Source organism: Schistocerca nitens, chromosome 5, assembly GCF_023898315.1.
Source record: "Schistocerca nitens isolate TAMUIC-IGC-003100 chromosome 5, iqSchNite1.1, whole genome shotgun sequence".
Taxonomy (NCBI): domain Eukaryota; kingdom Metazoa; phylum Arthropoda; class Insecta; order Orthoptera; family Acrididae; genus Schistocerca; species Schistocerca nitens.
In genome coordinates, this window is record NC_064618.1 from 800,310,370 (window position 1) to 800,330,920 (window position 20,551).

General features: G+C 37.8%; 1 protein-coding gene across 1 annotated transcript in view; it reads right to left on the reverse strand.

Annotated features, from left to right (window-relative positions):
* Window positions 1-269: 269 nt before the first annotated feature.
* LOC126259200 (mediator of RNA polymerase II transcription subunit 23) overlaps window positions 270-20,551 on the reverse strand; it is a 177,091-nt gene continuing 156,809 nt past the window's right edge. The window contains exons 22-23 of the mRNA XM_049955791.1: window positions 14,526-14,669; window positions 270-1,134 (exon numbers count right to left, since the gene is read on the reverse strand). Of these exons, the coding sequence (XP_049811748.1) occupies window positions 14,531-14,669 (139 nt within the window). The 3' untranslated portion in view covers window positions 270-1,134; window positions 14,526-14,530. The remainder of the gene's footprint in view (window positions 1,135-14,525; window positions 14,670-20,551) is intronic.

Consider the following 20,551-nt stretch of genomic DNA (forward strand, 5'->3'; position numbering starts at 1 on the left):
GGTTGACAGAGCTTGGTGAACAAACAGTACTGGCCTGGAGTACTTCAGTTTTTGCTGGTTGAGAACTAAGGAGTCGAGCTGCAAAGCAGAAATGTGCAAACAGCATTTTACATGGTACTGTGTGGCAACTATAGATTGTTTTAGAGCAATAACTGAAGAATTTGTGAATTCTTGTGATGATATTGTTCAATTCCATAAAATCTGCCAATACCTGCTTCACAGGTCATATGTTATTTCTGAAGTAAACAATAAATAAATACAAACACAAATATTTTAAAAAAATTTATTCACAATAGTTGTCAGGTATAAATTTCATACAGAAGGAAGTATGTACATCCAGTCAAAGTACAATATGAGAAAAGAGAGTCACTTGGGAGTCTGTCAATTTCTCAACACTTCCTTAAACTGTGAGTGGCTATTTTCTTCTCATACTGCTCTTCATATTCTGACTGAGATTTTACATTACTGTGTTGTATCAATCTGTACATATATTATTTTTTTAAGGTATACTGTAGCACCATCACTCTTTACAATGATTCGTTTCAGCTCTCTTGATCCACAATGATAAGCTACTGACTGGCATAAAAATATGGATAAAATGATGATGACCATAAAATAATTTATGAAAGGAATGTAATGAAGATGCATATTTTCACCATCGCTGCCACATTTCAGTTGGTACCATCAACGGTAACCTTGACACTCATATTGCAAAGTTGTTTTAAACTTTCAGTCTTTATAACATGTTTTTATGGATGACTTACAGACATAACAAGTTTCATTTATTGTAAACATGACAACATTTATAGAAGAAGAAACTATTTTACATAGCACCTTCCTTGAGAGTCATTTCCTGGAGTCCATTTAATCAGAAGAGTTTGAGTTGTCATGCTTTGGCAAATTGTTACTGGACTTAATTTATTTATTTGTACACATCATTTCTCATTTTGTATTATATATGAAACATTTTCTGAGGTTTGTACTTCTGGCCTGAAAGCATTTGCACTACTTTTGACATGCAAGAGCGCTTCAGTTTTCCGTTGTGTATTTCACATACACACATCAGTACCGACAGAAACTGATGATCCTGCTGCCCCTACAGAGTGGGTGGGTGGTGGAGCAGCAGGATGCAGACTGTAAAAGTAAACAAGAAAACAATATAAACACAAACACACACACACTAAATTTACAAGAAATTTTTAGTAAAATGAGGAAGTAGTGGAACTGATATTACAGTTTACATTCTGGATGGGAAGGGCTGGGGAGAGGAGGGGTGTGTGTGTGTGTGTGTGTGTGTGTGTGTGTGTGTGTGGTGGGGAGGGGGAGCAAAAATGGTGCAAACTGAAAAACTGCAAAGCCTGCCCTGAGAAAGTGATTGCAGAAGTGCTAGAAGGAACAAGGAACTGAATATGAAGATTTTATAGTACATCCTAATAGACATTCTTTGGTTCTCAGATATTTAACTTTTCATGCCGTATCATGTGAAGCAAGCTTGCTCATTTATGGACATTAGGATATAACTTAAATTCATTAAAAAAACTCATAGATACAAAAACTGTTTAATTACTGAAAGCATTAAATTCATCACGTTCAATAAATTAGCAGGTTTTGCCTACATTCAATAAATTAGCGGGTTTTATCTTCACCAAATTAAATATTATTTACAGCTCATATTTACTATCCAGAACCATTTACTTTAATATAATATAACATACAAAAGATTTTAATTTGTTCAAGCATGCTCTTTACATAGACTCTAAGTTCATTACCACATGCTTATATAAGTTTTTGCAGAATCTATGGTCCTTAAATACACTTCTAAACATATAGCTAATTTACCATCAGCATTATTATTTGGGGACAGTGGGGGAAAAGTCTGATATTTTATACTTTCAAGAATTGTTCTAAAACATTCATTTTTTTGCTACTATAATTCATGTGTCTGAATTGATGAAATTTATTTTCCAATAGTTATAACTTATATAAACCTTCCTTTGTGACATCGCTATACCACCACTGGCTAATTACTTCAGTTCATAAGTCCATTATTATGGAACTAAAATATTACCTTGCTGGTACTAGCTGATATTGTGATTGTTATTACACTGAGTTTCAGGCAATTAGTTCCATAAAGAGCTACTGTTGTGGCGTGTGTGTGTGTGTGTGTGTGTGTGTGTGTGTGTGTGTGTGTGTGTGTGTGTGTGTGCATTCACATATACACAAAAGTAGGCAACCATGAGAATATTTTCATACAAGTGAATGTAGGTAGGTCTAGAATGGGTTCCGATCAGCCCCTTGAGGCGAAATGAGGAGCTGCTTGAATATAGAAGCATCAACACCATCACGATCCATCGACTGGCAATCTGGCAATAATATCTGAAGGGATTGGTGACATGCCGATCACATGTCCCCCAATGACATATCGGTCCTTGTACTGCCTTGTAGGCAGCCGTCGGCTAACCAGTACAGGCCTGAGTCCTAATCCATGAATACTGTTTTGTTTACAAATGAATGTCTGGCAAATTTCATACATCAGTCCACCTATCTGTTTTGTGTTCAGAAATCATTAACTCTTTACAATTTTTAGCCAGTCCCTGTGCTAAATCACTGGCAAGAGCGCACTGGAATAGATAAGCAGGGCATTTCAAAGTATGTTATATGTCTTGCACCTGGCTGTAACTGCAAAGCATAAAGGATGCAACCACTTCTAAAATATTTAGAAGCAACCCCCCCCCCCCTCCCCCAAATGTCATGTGGTGCAGGTCAGCCATCTAAAGCCTCAAAACTTTACTGCCAGTGCTATGATTCTCTCATGTAAAGCCCTGAATTGAGATCTTTCCCTGATATGTTCTCTCCATATCAACCACCAGTAACATCCTTGTCAAACAATATGACATTTCCTGACATCCCTATCCCAGGATTGTCACTCTTACAATTTTTCCAGCTGTTAAGTCTGGCACATGCACCCATGCGCATAATGCAAGAGGGTTAAAGTAACTTTTCCAGAATTTTTTGATTGAAACTGCAGTAAGAGGCCAATATGGAATGCGAGTTTTTTTACAAACTCACATCGCGAGTCTAGGTGGCTTATAAGTTTGTAACCACTACAACGTTTTTATTTATGAATCAATTTTATTCAATTTGATGTCTTTTGGAAAGCTAAAAGAATCAACTATAATATAAACTTATTAAAATGTTGGAATTATGCATCAAATATTTACAAATTTGTAATGAAAGGCATCTCCACTGTGGGTGTTGCCTCAAATAACACCTATTATCGTATTTTCCAACATAAAATCAAAAGGGCGTCTTTCCTTTTTTGCTAAATATGATACTTTTTCAATAAAGCTGTAGTGGTCGTTGCTTCAAATGGCTAAGCAGCAATACCTGATAAAAACATGAAACATTTAGTCTACCACCAGCATTCATAGAGAACAAGAGGCCGTGTAAATGTTAGTTTTTCTGTATGTATGTTTTTTATCTCTGAAGGAGGACATTTTTGTTTTTTTGATTTCCTATTTACTATTTGCCTGACTACTTACAGCAGTTATTCTTCTGTCTGATACGTTACTTTAAGTAACTTTAAGTTACTTTAACTAATAGTGGAAGTCTGGGAGCTGTGAATTGGCAACAGTTTTATTCTAAGCATGCTACACAGAGATTTTCGTTATGTCAGATTTAAATCTTATTTCTTCCCTAAAACAAGTGTTAGAAATCACATAAAATAGTTATTAACTCTTTCTTGTTTCTACTTACAGATTCTTCATAATACACATTTGACTGATTAGAGTGTCAGAAAATGTTTAAATCATCCACTTCTTTTTTGCAACATATACACTTGGTTTAGAAATCATTGTGGAAAACAAATATTCTATAGGTTTTGTGGCAGCAGAAATGTGTCAGAAGGAAAGTAGTAGTACAAAAGAGACTGAATCAAGCTGATACTGAATTACTGAAGCTAAGAAGTACCTGTGAAAATAGTGACAGTGTTTGTTCTTCTCATCAAAGGCACTATTTGGAAACATTTGAAGATAGACAAAGAATTTGCTGTGACCCTTTATAAGCACTGTAAAAAGAGTGTTATGTAAGCTTTGAAAATTATTTCTGTAATCATGGCAAGGAAGTATAAAAGTTTTGGATTTATCCCAGGTACTAGACATTGTATAACATGCTATAAGGCCATTTTACCTTCTACATTACATAGTTAACCAGGGATGGATGAATGTGAAGCTGAAGATCCAGAATATACACCAGATAAACCTAAAATACTTACAGTTACCAAAAGAATACTAGGTAGGCACCCAGAATAATTTCATCCAAGCTTCGTTGGTTAGCATTAAAATTCCAGATAACAACATCAGAAGTGATTTGTGTACCAGTGCAAAATGTATCTGAGTCACATGGCAGTGCTGCATACACAGACTAACAGTTTAATGCAAAAAACTTCTTGAGAAATTTACGAGTAGTTGTGTTACATAAAAACTGCAAATATTTATCTTAGCACTAACTTCATGGGGCAACAAAAAAAATTCAAAACATTTTTAACACTACTGAATACATGGTAAGGAAATCAAGAGTATTACTAAAAGAATGAGGTATTTTGTCAAAAGGAAACTATAAAATGGGAAGTAGAACAGATGAAGGTGTGCTAACACATGTTCAGACCTTTTTTTAATATGAGGGCATGCTGAAAAGTACTGGTGACGAATTTTTTATTCTGTCCTTCGTATTGGTTGGCGTATTACACATATTACTCAGTTGACTTTCTCAGTCTGCTGACACAAGTTGTACCCTCTGCCGCTGGAGGGTTCCAAATTGTAGTGTCTAACTTAACAATGCCGGTGCACGTGAAACCTTCCGAAAACTGAAAGCATGAATTTCACAAGATCATCCACACATGGAACGCCCTCTCATTTTGCAAGACAATGCCAGACATGAACACTGCGACATCCACAACAATCCAACACCTTGGTTTCACTGTCACTGATCATCCTCCGTAGTCCCGACTAGGTCCCAACCGATTTTCATCTGTTTCCAAAACTTAAAGAACAACTTCAAGGGCTTCACTTTGATAGCGATGAAGTAGTGCAAGCAGAGATGAGGCTGTGGCTCTGTCAATAAAGTCAAACTTTCTACAGTGACAGTATCAACAAACTGATCTCTCATTGGAATAAATGTGTTCATCACGAAGGTGGCTATGTTGAGAAACAAATATGTAGATATGAAGACTAAAACTATGGGTGGGATATTAATGAAGTCTGTTTTATTTAAGAGTTTTCACAAAAAAAAAAAAAAAAAAAAAAAAAAAAAAAAAAAAAAAAAAAAAAAAAACAACAACAACAACAACAACCAGAGGCATCACTTTTCAGCATGCCCTTGTATGATGATGATGATGATAAGTCAAATTTCTGCTAATAAAAGAGATTGTCTATCTGTCCATTCATAAAATGGCAAAAGAATGTACAAGACAAAATGGCTCATTTTGCATAAACTGAAAGATGTGTGCTTATTCTTCAAAGAAAATTTCCTTATAACAAAACTGTTATTACAAAGTTTTGTGAACTATGCCCAAAAGAAAACAGCCATTGTATGCAAAACATACGTAATGCATTTATCGCCAAAATGTAAAACTGATAATGTGCACTGTACATGTAAAAGAATCGTACACTGAACTTTTACACAAACCTGTTTTGTATCTGTAAAATGAGGAGTGACTGCTTCATCACTGTTCTCAGTGTCCTGGAGAATATCAACTGCATAATTAACTCTTACAAGATTCTAAAAATGTTATTTTTGAGCAATGAATTTGCTGAGTATCTCTGCCAAAAATTTCAAAGCTCGACACATCATTACATATAAAAATATTAGGCTCACTACTTCAAACCATGCACAGAAACACTCCCTGACACGCTATGCATCAATATAGAGTATTTTGTGTAAAACTACTCAGGATTCTGCACAAGAATTTCACTAGCAGTAGTGTGTACTACAAAACAGAGGAATGGATTAAGTCAATGTACTAATGTTGGATAAGTGACTGTTCGCAGCATGATACAAACACATTCTGTTTTTCAGAAAATCGCTTTCACCTCTATGGTGGAACAAATACCACACATCCCACATGTTGCTTTCTTTGTTGATGGCAGTTCTGCACAATATAAGAACTTCCAGAACTTTGTAAATCATGTCATCACAAGCAAGACCATGGAGTACAAAAATGTGATTTTTAACTAGTTATGAAAAAATGCGTGTGATGGAGTTGGTGATATTGCCAAAAGTTCAGCAACAAGAGCAAGTTTACTGTGTGCATATGACAACCACATTTTAAGTCGAAAAGATCTTTTTACATCTGCCAAAACTCACGCTCCAGAAATTTAAACATTTTATGTTATGACAGAAGAAATAATGAAGTTCACAAATGTATTACAAAAACTATATGAAACTGGTTTACCATCGAGAGAAGAGTTAACCATCTTTACAAACTACTGAATGAAAGCAGGTTGCTGATAAAGTGTGTTTCATCAACCGCTAAAGTCAAACATGTTCAACTTAGGCTTTGAAAGAAACCCTCTATCAGCATTAAAGAAGAAATGTTCATTACAGCTATCTGCGATAATCAATGGAGGCTTGGAAAAATTCTGGAGATTAATGAAAAACAGAGATGCAAAGCTTTAATGGATGAGACCAAGTGAACTTTCCTTAGTTTTTTCATGGCCACTTCATGCTGATGTTTGCTGGATCCCTTATTTTAATGACTTTGCCTGCTCCTAGCACATGTTAAACACTGTGATGGATCAAAGGCAGATGTTTTATTTTAGTTTCAACATGGTAGTTTTTTTCATCTTAACATATAGGTGCAGTAGCCCGATATAGAATGATATGTGTTAAATATTCATCTTTTATTATTAAACTAGCCTTTTACTCATGGCCTGGCCTGCATACACGTTCAACACATATTTCTCACATCACCTCCTCCTCTCTTGTTCCACTCCTCCTCTCCCTCTATCTCACCATCTCTTTCTCTCCCCTTCTCTCTGTCAACCCTCTTCTCCTCCCTCCGTCCAACTCCCTTCCTCAGACCTGTCACAACCTAGGTCTGCAGCTCATGGTCTAGTGGCTAGCACTGCTGTCTCTGGATCATGGATCCTGGCTGGATTGGGGATTTTCTCCGACCGGTGAATGGGTGTTTGTGTTGTCCTCATCATATCATCATCATCATCATTATCATCATCATTCATGAAAGTGGTGAGATTGGACTGAGTAAAGTTTGAGAATTTGTACGGGCTCTGATAACCGCACAATTGAGTGCCCCATAAACAAAACAACAACATCATCATCATCACCATCATCTAGGTTCCCTTTGATCCATGCCCTCCATGCCCGCTCTCTGCTCACCTCCTCCTTCCTCCATCTCTGTCCATTTCCTTCTGCACCCCTCTCTGTCCATCTCCTCCTCCCTCCTTGTCCATCTCTTCTTCCCTCCCCTCTGTGTTGAGGTACTGCTACTCCTCTATCATGCTCTGTGTGCCTCCTTCTCCCTCTTCTCTCTATTAATTTCCTCCTACCCCTCTCTCAGTTCCTCCCTCCTCCATGTCCAGCCTATATGGAAGGGGTTGGGAAACTGACATGGAAGGGGCTAGGAAAAACTGTTTTGTGCACCTAACGTGTAGGACGCACTGTGAAGTAAGGTAGTAAGGCAGGCTGATACTATTCAGCTCCTATTGGAACTAGGAGTACTGATACACAAGAGGCCTGTTCTTTCTGTGCCTAATTTGGTTGAAATCAATCCAGGGGTTTGGGAGGATATCCTGAACATACACACATACACTCTGCTTTATATACTAAGCTGATCAGTACAATGAAAGTGTAGCTACTCACACAGGTCCAGAGCGGGCTGCAATTATTGTTTGGAAGCAAAACTTGCTAGATATGCTAATGCATGAAGTGGAACTGATTTATGCTGGAAAAAAAAATTAATTCCAATTTTGGTCACAAGGTGGAAATCTGGTGTTGTACACTTTTTGTATAGCAGTATGACATCCATGCTGCCTTTTGATAAGCCATGAACATGAGTGAACAGAATACCTATAGAGAAGAGAGACTGTGTGGTGTTAGTGAAACTATTTTATGTGAATGGCAGCAATTACAGGGAAAGGCAAAAGAATGAGAACACCTGTTCTTACTTAGGAATGGTCTATTAATAAGGGGTTGGACCCCCATTTACCTGTAATACAGCTGCTTTGGCATACAATGATTGTATAGTCTCCAGGGGAATGTTATGCCACTCTTCGATCAGGATCTCTTCTAACTCCTATACTGACGAGGGAGACGGAAATCTGCTCTGGAGTCTGCCCTCCAATACTGTACACAAGGGTTTGATAAAATAAGTTGCATATTCCTCATGCCTCGATTGTATGTCCTGACTGTGTGAATGGGTACATTATTGTCCTGGACTACAGCATCATTGTGGGCGAACAACATTTGAATCATAGGGTGCACCTGATCACCTAAAATGATCACATAATCATTGGCTGTAACCTGTAACACGACCTTTGAGAGTAATGATGGCACCAGCAGAATACCATAATATGGCTGCCCACACCATCACACTTCCACCTCCATGCTTAACCCTTGGAATCAAGCAATCAGGATTTAAGTTTCTTTTGGCTTTCTCCAGATGTAAACCTGGCCTGATGTTGGAAATTACAAAAACGTTGATTCGTCGGACCATATGAAGTGTTTCCCATGATCAGCCACCCTGGATTTATGCTCCTGACACCATGTTTTATGCCTCTTTGCATTGGTTGTTGTCACGAATGGTTTCGGTACAGCAGCTTGTCCAAGGATATTCACTTTATGGAGTCCTCGGCAGACAGAGTGTAGATAGATACGGGTTTTGAAGATGGCTATCGAGCTCTGCAGTCACTTTAGCCACCATAGTTTTGTGTTGTTTTAAAACAATTAGTGTTAGCGTAAGACGATCTCTGTCATTTAGTTTTGATCTTTGCCCACTATTATGTTTACACGATGATGCCTTTCCATGTTTTGTGTAGGCTGTCGTGACTGTTGAAACAGTTGCTTTTGAAACATTCAATGAACTGGCTGACTTGGGTACTGATGCTCCAGCTAATCAGGCCCCCACAATCTGCCCTCTTTGGAACTCTGTTAGGTCTTTCATTGCACATCGGCCTTGGCCTCTGAATGCAATATGAAGTGTGCACTACTTGTAAACGACCTGCACTGATGCCTAGTCTGTACTGAACATGCACAGTCCAGCACAACACGTGCCTTACCTGCGTTTTTGACCATCAAACACAACCATCCCATTACTACCACTGTTCACATTATTTTGCCTATCCCCTGTACAGCGCTGTATTGAGACTGTATCCCCGGCTGAAAGGTGTGAGGAAAGATCGGGTGTCATTAAATGGTTTAAAGAAGATGATAATGAAATTTAAAATACAAGTGCGCTTGGTGTGGCACCTGGAAGAGGAAGGTGTCCTATTCTGGTGGAAGCTACTGACAAGGTTGCTGTCGCTATAACTGACCATGCAGCACATATCCTGGGTAGTACTAGTGCTTGTGCAGTGTCATGAGAATTGTCCATCACGTGGTCAACAGTATGGAAAGTTCTGTGGCCTATTTTACATTGGTATCCATACAAGATCCAAATGGTGCAGCAACTGAAAGCTAATCAACCACAGCAGTGTTCAGAATTTGCTCTTTGGTTTCTGGCACAGATCGAAGTTGATGAGATGTAGCGGGAAATATTCTATGGAGTGATGAGGCACATTTTACACTACAGGGCGCACAGAATACACAGAACTGCCAAATTTGGGATACTGTTAAACCATGTGTTGTGCATGAGGACCCACTGCACTCGCTGTATGTGACTGTGTGGTGTGGATTCATAAGCATCTTTATTCTCATTCCAGTCTTCTTTAAAGAGAATACACCCCGACCATCTGTCATGTACAATGTGATGTCTATGCATTATTGAGACCTCCTTGTACAGCATGTGATACCTGCTTTGAAAGTGCAAAACTGTGTGGAAACAATTGTTTTCATGCAAGATGAGGCAACACCTCATCCCACACACACAGGGAAAGGATCTGCTTAATGCAACCTTCCACAAACACGTTATCTCCAGAGGTCTTCCAGACGCATGGCCTGCAAGATCACCTGATCTGAGTCCACATGGTTTTCGGCTCATGGGATATCTAAAGTGATGCATTTACAATGGACACATTGGGTCTCTCCCCGATCTGAAGGCCAGTGAACAGGAAAACAGTTGCTCAGATTACACCAGAACTGCTGCGAGCAACTGCTGAACACGTCATTTTACAGATGCAGCATATCATTGACATCTCTGGTGCTCATATTGAACAAATTGTGCAACTGGCAGTTAATAATAAAATCAATTTTATGCCTTTCTCACTTGTTTGACCTTTTCTGCCCATGTCCCATTCCTACTCCATTACGTATGGAAACATTTCTAAACATCTTTCTTGCATTTACAACACCGGATTTGCACCTAGTGACCAAAACTGGAACTTTTTCCCCAATGTAAATTGGTTCCACTTTAACACATTAGAATGTATACCAAGTTCTGCTGCCCACAATAATTACAGCCCACAATGGACCTCTTTGAAGAAAAAATATTTTAACTGTCTTTCATACTGTACTATCTTACACCAAATTTTCACAAACATCTCTGACATGAGGGCAACATGATTTTGTTATTTTGGGTGACATTGAATGTAATGAGCCCAACATTACACCCAGCCTCCTTACTCCATCCCCTTCCCCTCTCCTTTTCTTTGTTTGTTTATGATCCCTTTTTAATTTTTAATTCCTCTATTTATTTGTTCATTTCTCTTCCCTATCTACATTTTGCTTCTCTCCCTAGTTGTATATCATACTTGGACTGAAGCTGGCACAGTGCTTACCAATATACTCTGACACCTTCCCCTTCATCTTTGTTTTCCCTCATCCTCACAACATGTAAGTCTCTCTCATCCTGGATCTGAGTATCCTGTCACTCCTTTATATCATCTTCCCATACTACTACTTTTTCTTCCTGAGAAAGGAATATTGTTCTAGAGGCTATGATTAGTTCCTACACTTTTAAATGTGTCTATCAGCAGTACCAGAATTTTGCCACCTGAACGTAAATACTGGCCAGTCATTTTGTCATAATACAAAATGGAGTAGTGTTAAACTACTGCTACGACAGGAACCCAACTTCTAAATAAACCTACTTTCTCTACATACTCTAAGACACTACAAAACCCTTGTACAATTGAAGGCAGCATATAAATCAGGATACTGAATTTGATGTACAACATCAAAAAACTGTCAAGCTCAAACAAAGGAACAGAAGAGAGGTCTAATGATCTGTTAAGAAAAAGGTGAATGAGAGCTCAGGAAAACTGGCTAATGGAGTAACAAAGTCAGACAAATTACTCTGTCAGGAGGAAGAAAGCAATCTCTTTTGGTCATGCAACAGGAATGAACAGGACCAGGCTGATAAAAACAGCATCACACAAGTTAAGGAACTCAAAGGTAAATCTACAGGTCACAGGGCATGACATTGGGGCTAAGGATTGAAAGCTGAGTAGGGTAACAGAACAAAAGCACTGGACACAAATATCTTTAAACAGAAAATTGTGGACTAGAGGGTACCATTAGTTGAAGTCATGCCAGTCCACCAACGACCAGGGGCAGGAGAAAGAGGAATGCTCATATCCAGATGATGTAGCGTAACACATATAATTTTCTTTGCTTCGTTCCACAATGTGTGATTCAATAATATACAATGTCAGGGGAGGGGGGGGGGGGGGGATCTGAAGCACCCAAAAGGAGAGGAGAAACAACTGTAACCTCACAGGCTGAGAGGATACGTTACGACGTTAAAAACAGAGTCAAATTTACAAAGAATTTGGCAATATGAACCCACTTGTCAGTTAAACGTTGCAACCACTCTGGCCTGAATCCATGCACTGACTTGGTTGGCAAGGTTGTCAGAAGGTCGTTGTACGCTCTCCTGAGGAAAGGCTGGCCCACAATTGTTGCAACCGGTCTTGGATGCTGACACTGGGATGGAGCTGACATCTGAGCTGGTCCCACATTTTCTGTTGGCTACAGATCTGGAGATCTTGCTGACCATGGGAGTACCTCAATGTCATACCGGCAGTTTATAGAATGTTGAAAAATGGCACAATGATAGGGTCACATGTGATGCAACATATGAGGACACAGTATTCTGTGACATACCACTGTGCCTTCAGAATTCCCTCAATCACTAACAGCTGTGACCTGAACTCATACCCAATGGCTCCAACACCATGACACTAAGAGTAACACTGTTGTGCTTCTCCAAAATGTTGGAAGAATGGGACCTCTTTCCAGGTCACCACCACACTTGCTGAAAATGGTCATTTGGGGCAGTGTAGAACTGCAGTTCATTGCTGAACACATTGGGATACCATCCAACAGCAGACAACACTTCCTGGTCACGGTGCCACTCAAAAATCATCTGTTTGTGTTGTGGTGTTAATAGCTGCCTATGCAATGGACAATAATTCCCTAGTCTGGTTGCTGCTAGTCTCTGACCAATGGCGTGGCAAGACAGAAGATATTGCAGGTAGGCAGATCTGAACAGGTTACAATGTGCTTGGTGTGTGGTACTGACCCTTCTGGTGGTCAGACAGGGTCGACCAGAACCTTGACAACAAGTATGCCTGCCTCCAATTTCCCATCAGGCCACTGTAACACCCAGATGGTCCACAAATCTGGACATTGCACAAATTGCCAGCTAAACAAGTGGAGTCCTATATTGAGGCCTTTTTGTGCTTTAGCAGGTGCTGATAACTCTCCCTCACACTATTATGTGGTGTCTTTGTGTCATTCACAGTGATCACTCATCATCTCACACTGTTCATGCCCCTTCACTCCCCTTACATACCCTACCAGGCCTGGTAACAACACTAAATACAAACAACACTAATGCTCTCTGGTGGCCACTGAACCTACCCACAGAATTGGAATTATAATTACTTACAGATCTGCCAATGGTTCATACATGTACGAAGTTACACTGACATTCAATCTTCTCCTGTGTCCTTCACTTTTTTTGTCAGACAGTGTATTTGCTCCTCAGTGTTCGTAAAATAACCACTTAGGAGAAACACCATATTTTCTTTAGAATAATATCATTTAAAAGAACAGAAAATGTGTACTTACACCTTTTAATTTTGTGACTGCAAAGTCTAAGTCCACCATTAATTTATCAAGCACTAAGTTTATTGTTACTGGAGGAAAAATTAAATCGAAGAAAAGAATAGTAATATACACAAGATTTAATGATCCACAGTTAGAGGCGAAAACCTTAAAGAAACAAGTGACACTTAAAATGAATTGCTGATATAATGTTCATGGCTCACGTGTATGCAAGTGTTGTCTATTGGTTGCACAAATTTGGCCAAACTGTTTATTTTTTTTAACACCAATGTGACTGGGATGATTCTGGTAAGTGTTATAATGTTAATTATTATAGTTGTTTCATAACTTCATAAGTATGTAGTTTTTAGAATTATTTGCTCTTTGCTTGCTTACCTAGAAGATGTTGCACTGACCTGTCATCCTCACATCCCATACTATTGTAGACCTAAAATTTATAGAGTTATGGTATATTTGGCATAGGTATGTATGTTAGTGAATATGAAAAAATATAATTTATTACTTTCACAAATATTCCAAGATGACAGAAGGTATATTACAGTTTAGCTTCCCATCAAATACATTGAAACAGTGAACTACTGCTGTGAAAGACATGAGACGACCTATACCTGCAACATGCTTTCACTATGTACATGTCTTTTTTAGCAGTAAGTAATACACACATGGAGATAAGACATGACGCACCAAGATGATAATGTCTGTCTACTTAATTGAATTGTAGTAAATTTGTTCAATAAAATTTTTCTGGTTCACTAATAAAGACTGTTGCTATTACATGACATTCTCATTTCGCGTCTGTGTTCATTCATAAAACCATTGTTTGATAAGAAAGAGTGTGCAGAGACAGGAGGAATGAAATGCTTTTGCACAGGTTGTATTAAACTTTACTCTTCATATAGTGGTCTGATAGCTATTTAGCACCATGTGTCCTGTGAAGATGAGTGAAACATGTTTTAAAACACATGAATTATTTAGGACAACAAATCAAATGAGGTCATTATAGAAGGAAATGAGTGCAAAGATACACCCCAAAATGGAATAAATGTGGTCCTAACAAATACTGCAACTCAGTAATATAAAATGAAAAAATTTAAATTACTGAGTTATTAACACAATATACACAAAATTGCTGTCAACAGTTTAAAATATATACAGATATATGAGGGGGGAGGGGGGGGGGGAGAGGGAGGTAGAGAGGGAGGTAGGGAGGGAGGGGGAGAGGGGGGGAGAGAGAGAGGGGGGGGGGGTTCATAATTTATATGTTGTTGTTAGTTGTAACAAACCTTTCTCAAGAGGCATTTATTTCTTCTATATTTAAATGCGCAATGAACCTGAGTCGCATTTGAAGAGCAGGCCTCAATCTTCGAATAATACACTCTACTTCATTCTTCATTGTATCACCAACGAACATGTACTTTATATGATACCTGAGCTGTTGCTAAGGAAATCAACTCTATTTGAAATTAATACATAATGATTAAAAGTTTCGCATTCACAATGCATTTAAACGTCATAAACACTGTTTCTTATAGCTATGTAAAATGAAAGTTAAAAAAGAAAAGTATGCTAAATCTATATTATGAAACCATTGATACACAAAACTAACTCCCACAGACTGGCTGCAGGGCTGGAGGAGAGTCAGCAAACAGCAAAACTGTCCACCGCAGAGAGTTATATTTGGAGCTCTTCAGAGTTCTTCATTGTGAATGATTTCTTGTTGCTTTGTGTTGCAACATAATGAAACACAAAACACATTGTTGAATGATAGCACTTTCTAGCTCAATGTGGTCTGTGAAGACTGAAGAAGTGTTAGAAGGGGAAGATACTTCTGAATTTGGAAATATATCTGTGGAAGCCACGTCTGTGATGCTATCCACTGGATGCTACAGCTTCTAAGTTGTATCAGAGGCTCTACAGTGTAGATTTCTGCAGTGTACTCAGCATGTAGAAAAGTATGCTGTACTGGTATGTGTGGATGACCAAAGTTGATACTATGAGCATGAGACAATAAACAATACAGTGTAATAACAAACAGGAACTAGTTACAGGAAGGAATGTAACACAGAAAAAGCTGGCTGCCAGTGATGTAGTGATTATTTGTTGTTGTTGTTGTTGTTGTTGTTGTTGTGGTCTTCAGTCCTGAGACTAGTTTGATGCAGCTCTCCATGCTACTCTATCCTGTGCAATCTTCTTCATCTCCCAGTACCTACTGCAGCCTACATCCTTCTGAATCTGCTTAGTGTATTCATCTCTTGGTCTCCCTCTACGATTTTTACCCTCCACGCTGCCCTCCAATGCTAAATTTGTGATCCCTTGATGCCTCAAAACATGTCCTACCAACCGATCCCTTCTTCTAGTCAAGTTGTGCCACAAACTACTCTTCTCCCCAATCCTATTCAATACCTCCTCATTAGTTACGTGATCTACCCACCTTATCTTCAGCATTCTTCTGTAGCACCACATTTCGAAAGCTTCTATTCTCTTCTTGTCCAAACTAGTTATCGTCCATGTTTCACTTCCATACATGGCTACACTCCATACAAATACTTTCAGATTAGATTAGATTAGATTAGATTAGATTAATACTAGTTCCATGGATCATGAATACGATATTTCGTAATGATGTGGAACGAGTCGAATTTTCCAATACATGACATAATTAGGTTAATTTAACAACATACTTAAGTTAATATAACAACTTTATTTTTTTGTGTTTTTTGTTTTTCTTTATTTTTTTATTTTTATTTTTTTTAATATTTTTTTCTTTTTTTTCTTAATTTATATCTAAAAATTCCTCTATGGAGTAGAAGGAGTTGTCATTCAGAAATTCTTTTAATTTCTTCTTAAATACTTGTTGGTTATCTGTCAGACTTTTGATACTATTTGGTAAGTGACCAAAGACTTTAGTGCCAGTATAATTCACCCCTTTCTGTGCCAAAGTTAGATTTAATCTTGAATAGTGAAGATCATCCTTTCTCCTAGTATTGTAGTTATGCACACTGCTATTACTTTTGAATTGGGTTTGGTTGTTAATAACAAATTTCATAAGAGAGTATATATACTGAGAAGCTACTGTGAATATCCCTAGATCCTTAAATAAATGTCTGCAGGATGATCTTGGGTGGACTCCAGCTATTATTCTGATTACACGCTTTTGTGCAATAAATACTTTATTCCTCAGTGATGAATTACCCCAAAATATGATGCCATATGAAAGCAATGAGTGAAAATAGGCGTAGTAAGCTAATTTACTAAGATGTTTATCACCAAAATTTGCAATGACCCTTATTGCATAAGTAGCTGAACTCAAACGTTTCAGCAGATCATCAATGTGTTTCTTCCAATTTAATCTCTCATCAATGGACACACCTAAAAATTTGGAATATTCTACCTTAGCTATATGCTTCTGATTAAGGTCTATATTTATTAATGGCGTCATACCATTCACTGTACGGAACTGTATGTACTGTGTCTTATCAAAATTCAGTGAGAGTCCGTTTACAAGGAACCACTTAGTAATTTTCTGAAAGACAGTATTGACAATTTCATCAGTTAATTCTTGTTTGTCAGGTGTGATTACTATACTTGTATCATCAGCAAAGAGAACTAACTTTGCCTCTTCATGAATATAGAATGGCAAGTCATTAATATATAATAAGAACAACAAAGGACCCAAGACTGACCCTTGTGGAACCCCATTCTTGATAGTTCCCCAGTTTGAGGAATGTGCTGATCTTTGCATGTTACGAGAACTACTTATTTCAACTTTCTGCACTCTTCCAGTTAGGTACGAATTAAACCATTTGTGCACTGTCCCACTCATGCCACAATACTTGAGCTTGTCTAGCAGAATTTCATGATTTACACAATCAAAAGCCTTTGAGAGATCACAAAAAATCCCAATGGGTGGTGTTCGGTTATTCAGATAATTCAAAATTTGACTGGTGAAAGCATATATGGCATTTTCTGTTGAAAAACCTTTCTGAAAACCAAACTGACATTTTGTTAGTACTTCATTTTTACAGATATGTGAAGCTACTCTTGAATACATTACTTTCTCAAAAATTTTGGATAAAGCTGTTAGAAGGGAGATTGGACGGTAATTGTTGACATCAGATCTATCCCCCTTTTTATGCAAAGGTATAACAATAGCATATTTCAGTCTATCAGGGAAAATGCCCTGTTCCAGAGAGCTATTACACAGGTGGCTGAGAATCTTACTTATCTGTTGAGAACAAGCTTTTAGTATTTTGCTGGAAATGCCATCAATTCCATGTGAGTTTTTGCTTTTAAGCAAGTTTATTATTTTCCTAATTTCAAAGGGAGAAGTGGGTGAGATTTCAATTGTATCAAATTGCATAGGTATGGCCTCTTCCATTAACAGCCTAGCATCTTCTAATGAACACCTGGATCCTACTATATCCACAACATTTAGAAAATGATTATTAAAAATATTTTCAACTTCTGACTTTTTGTTCGTAAAGTTTTCATTCAATTTGATGGTAATACTGTCTTCCTCTGCTCTTGGTTGACCTGTTTCTCTTTTAATAATATTCCAAATTGTTTTAATTTTATTATTAGAGTTGCTGATTTCAGACATGATACACATACTCCTGGATTTTTTAATAACTTTTCTTAATATAACACAGTAGTTTTTATAATTTTTGATAGTTTCTGGGTCACTACTCTTTCTTGCTGTCAGATACATTTCCCTTTTGCGGTTACAAGATATTTTTATACCCTTAGTAAGCCATGGTTTCTTACAAGGTTTCTTACGAGTATATTTAACTATTTTCTTGGGGAAGCAGTTTTCAAATGCATTTACAAAAATGTCATGAAATAAATTATATTTTAAATTGGCATCAGGTTCACGGTACACCTCATCCCAGTCTAACTGCTGTAGGCTTTCCCTGAAATTTGCAATTGTTAAATCGTTGACTGAACGTACCACTTTGGAGGACTGTTTAGTATTGCTGAATGGAGCTATGTCATATATTGTAACTAGCTGTGCACCATGACACTTAAATCTATACTCGATGTTAACAAATTTCTCTTCTTCAGAAACAATTTCCTTGCCATTGCCAGTCTACATTTTATATCCTCTCTACTTCGACCATCATGTTATTTTACTCCCTAAATAGCAAAACTCCTTTATAACTTTAAGTGTCTCATTTCCTAATCTAATTCCCTCAGCATCACCCGATTTAATTTGACTACATTCCATTATCCTCGTTTTGCTTTTGTTGATGTTCATCTTATTAGTGATAATTAGGACCTGCATTTTAATGGTAAGTCACATATTTTCCCTCAACTTTAGTATAAATTTTACAACAATGTATGCACAAATCCAGGTACTACAGTGTAGAACAATGTATTTTTATTGAGGATATGAAGCCATATTTATAGCTTTTTTATAAGTCATATTTTAGACAACTTTTGCCATAAAAGATCATATTTCGGCCAACTTTGGCCAAAAATGCATATATGTCTTTAAGGACACAAGAATAAAAACATGAAATGTTTCAGGTGACATAGTCACAAATAAACACACAAATTATTACAAAGCTTTATGAATCAGGACTAAAGACAAACAGCGTAACACACTGGGCAATTCGCTGACATAAGACATAGTTGCACACGGTTGACAAAACTCTCTCGACACCAAGAGGGCAGCTTCTGATGTAATAAATACCAGACATGCGGTCATACTATTCAATTTAAATACGAACTCAGTCTGGTTCAACATGCCAAAGTGAAGTGCTCCAACAGCATGGAGTTGCAAGGTTATGTTCGTGATTTTGGAGAGAAGTTCTTCAGCACTGATTGGGAAATGTTATTTTGAAAACCATGTGAAGTAAAAATTAATGACGAAAAGGCACTGTAATATGCAACAACACTATAATACCATCAAATACAGTAGCTGTAAGTAGAGAAGTGCTGAAAATGACAGCAGACAAATACTGTTATTCGAGCAGACAGGTCCATCTTCAACTTTGTAGTCATTCTTCAAGGACTTATGTGAGATGACGGTGTATTGCAACACTCCATTGGAGAAGCTGAAAAATCCACACTTCAGGCAGTTCTTGGAGAAGTACACAAAACTTACAGTTCCAGTTGAATCATTGAGAAAGAACTGTTTATCTATATGCTATGAGGAGGTGCTCAGCAAAATACAAATTAGTGTTGCTGACCAAAAAGTTTGGGTGTTCAGAGATGAAACCACTGATATGGGTAGGTGTTATGTTGCAAATGTAGTTTGTTTTAAAAGTTGACAGGACTGGAGAAATGTTCCTCCTAAAGTGTGACAGAATGTAAGTAAACAGCTCATAAATTGCCGTTTTGTTTGATAGCTCTATGTAGCTACTGTGGCTCGATGGCGTGAACAGAGATTATGTTTTGCTGCTTGTTACTGACGGCGCTTCATACATGGCTAAAGCAGCCAAGGGGCTTCAGATTATTTACCTTAGTATGGTGTGTATAACATGCTTTCACACGCATTACACAGAGTTGCAAAAGAGATGCAACCAAATTACGCTAATGTGGACAAATTAATTTCCTGTGGGGAGAACATCCATGTGAAAGCTCCACTATGAGTGCATAAATTCATGGAACAAGCACCTTCACTGCCCCTTTGCCCCTCCTTCAGCCTGTTTTTATACAATGGCTTTTCTTAGTTTAATGATGCTGAGTATTATTTCACCAACTACACCAAAATAAAGACAATCTTTTGTGAGCTTCATAGCAATGAATCAAGTACTATCAAAATTGTGAAAGAATACTGGCAATATAACCAAACAACGCAAGGGGAACTGTAAGAAATGACCTTCCCTTCCCACTTGTAACACTTATTGCCCCACAATGGCAATTGGCTGTTGTAGCTTAATAACCAGCAAAAGCTTAACATCAATATACTCAAGAAACTAAAATAAGCAGCCTGACAATGGGCAACACTTGGCACAAAGGACACGATAATTGAATTCTGGAATCTTCAAACATTATATCAAGCTGGGGAACTATCACAACTCAGAGCAGTAGCAGAGAGATATAGACTCAACATCCTGCGAATAAGCGAAGTGAAATGGAATTAATTTGGAGAAATGAATACCTTGAGTGGACTTACATTTCTGTATTCTGGAAAGCCAAATACTGATGATCCACATATGGAAAGGGTGTGACTACTCCTAAATAAAAGTCTAAAGCACAGCTTGATAACTTGGAAGCCAGTGTCTTCAAGAATTCCCACGGCAAGATTCAAGGGAAGAGTGGAACCCATCTCTGAAGTGCAGTGTTACGTACCAAGTGAAGAAGC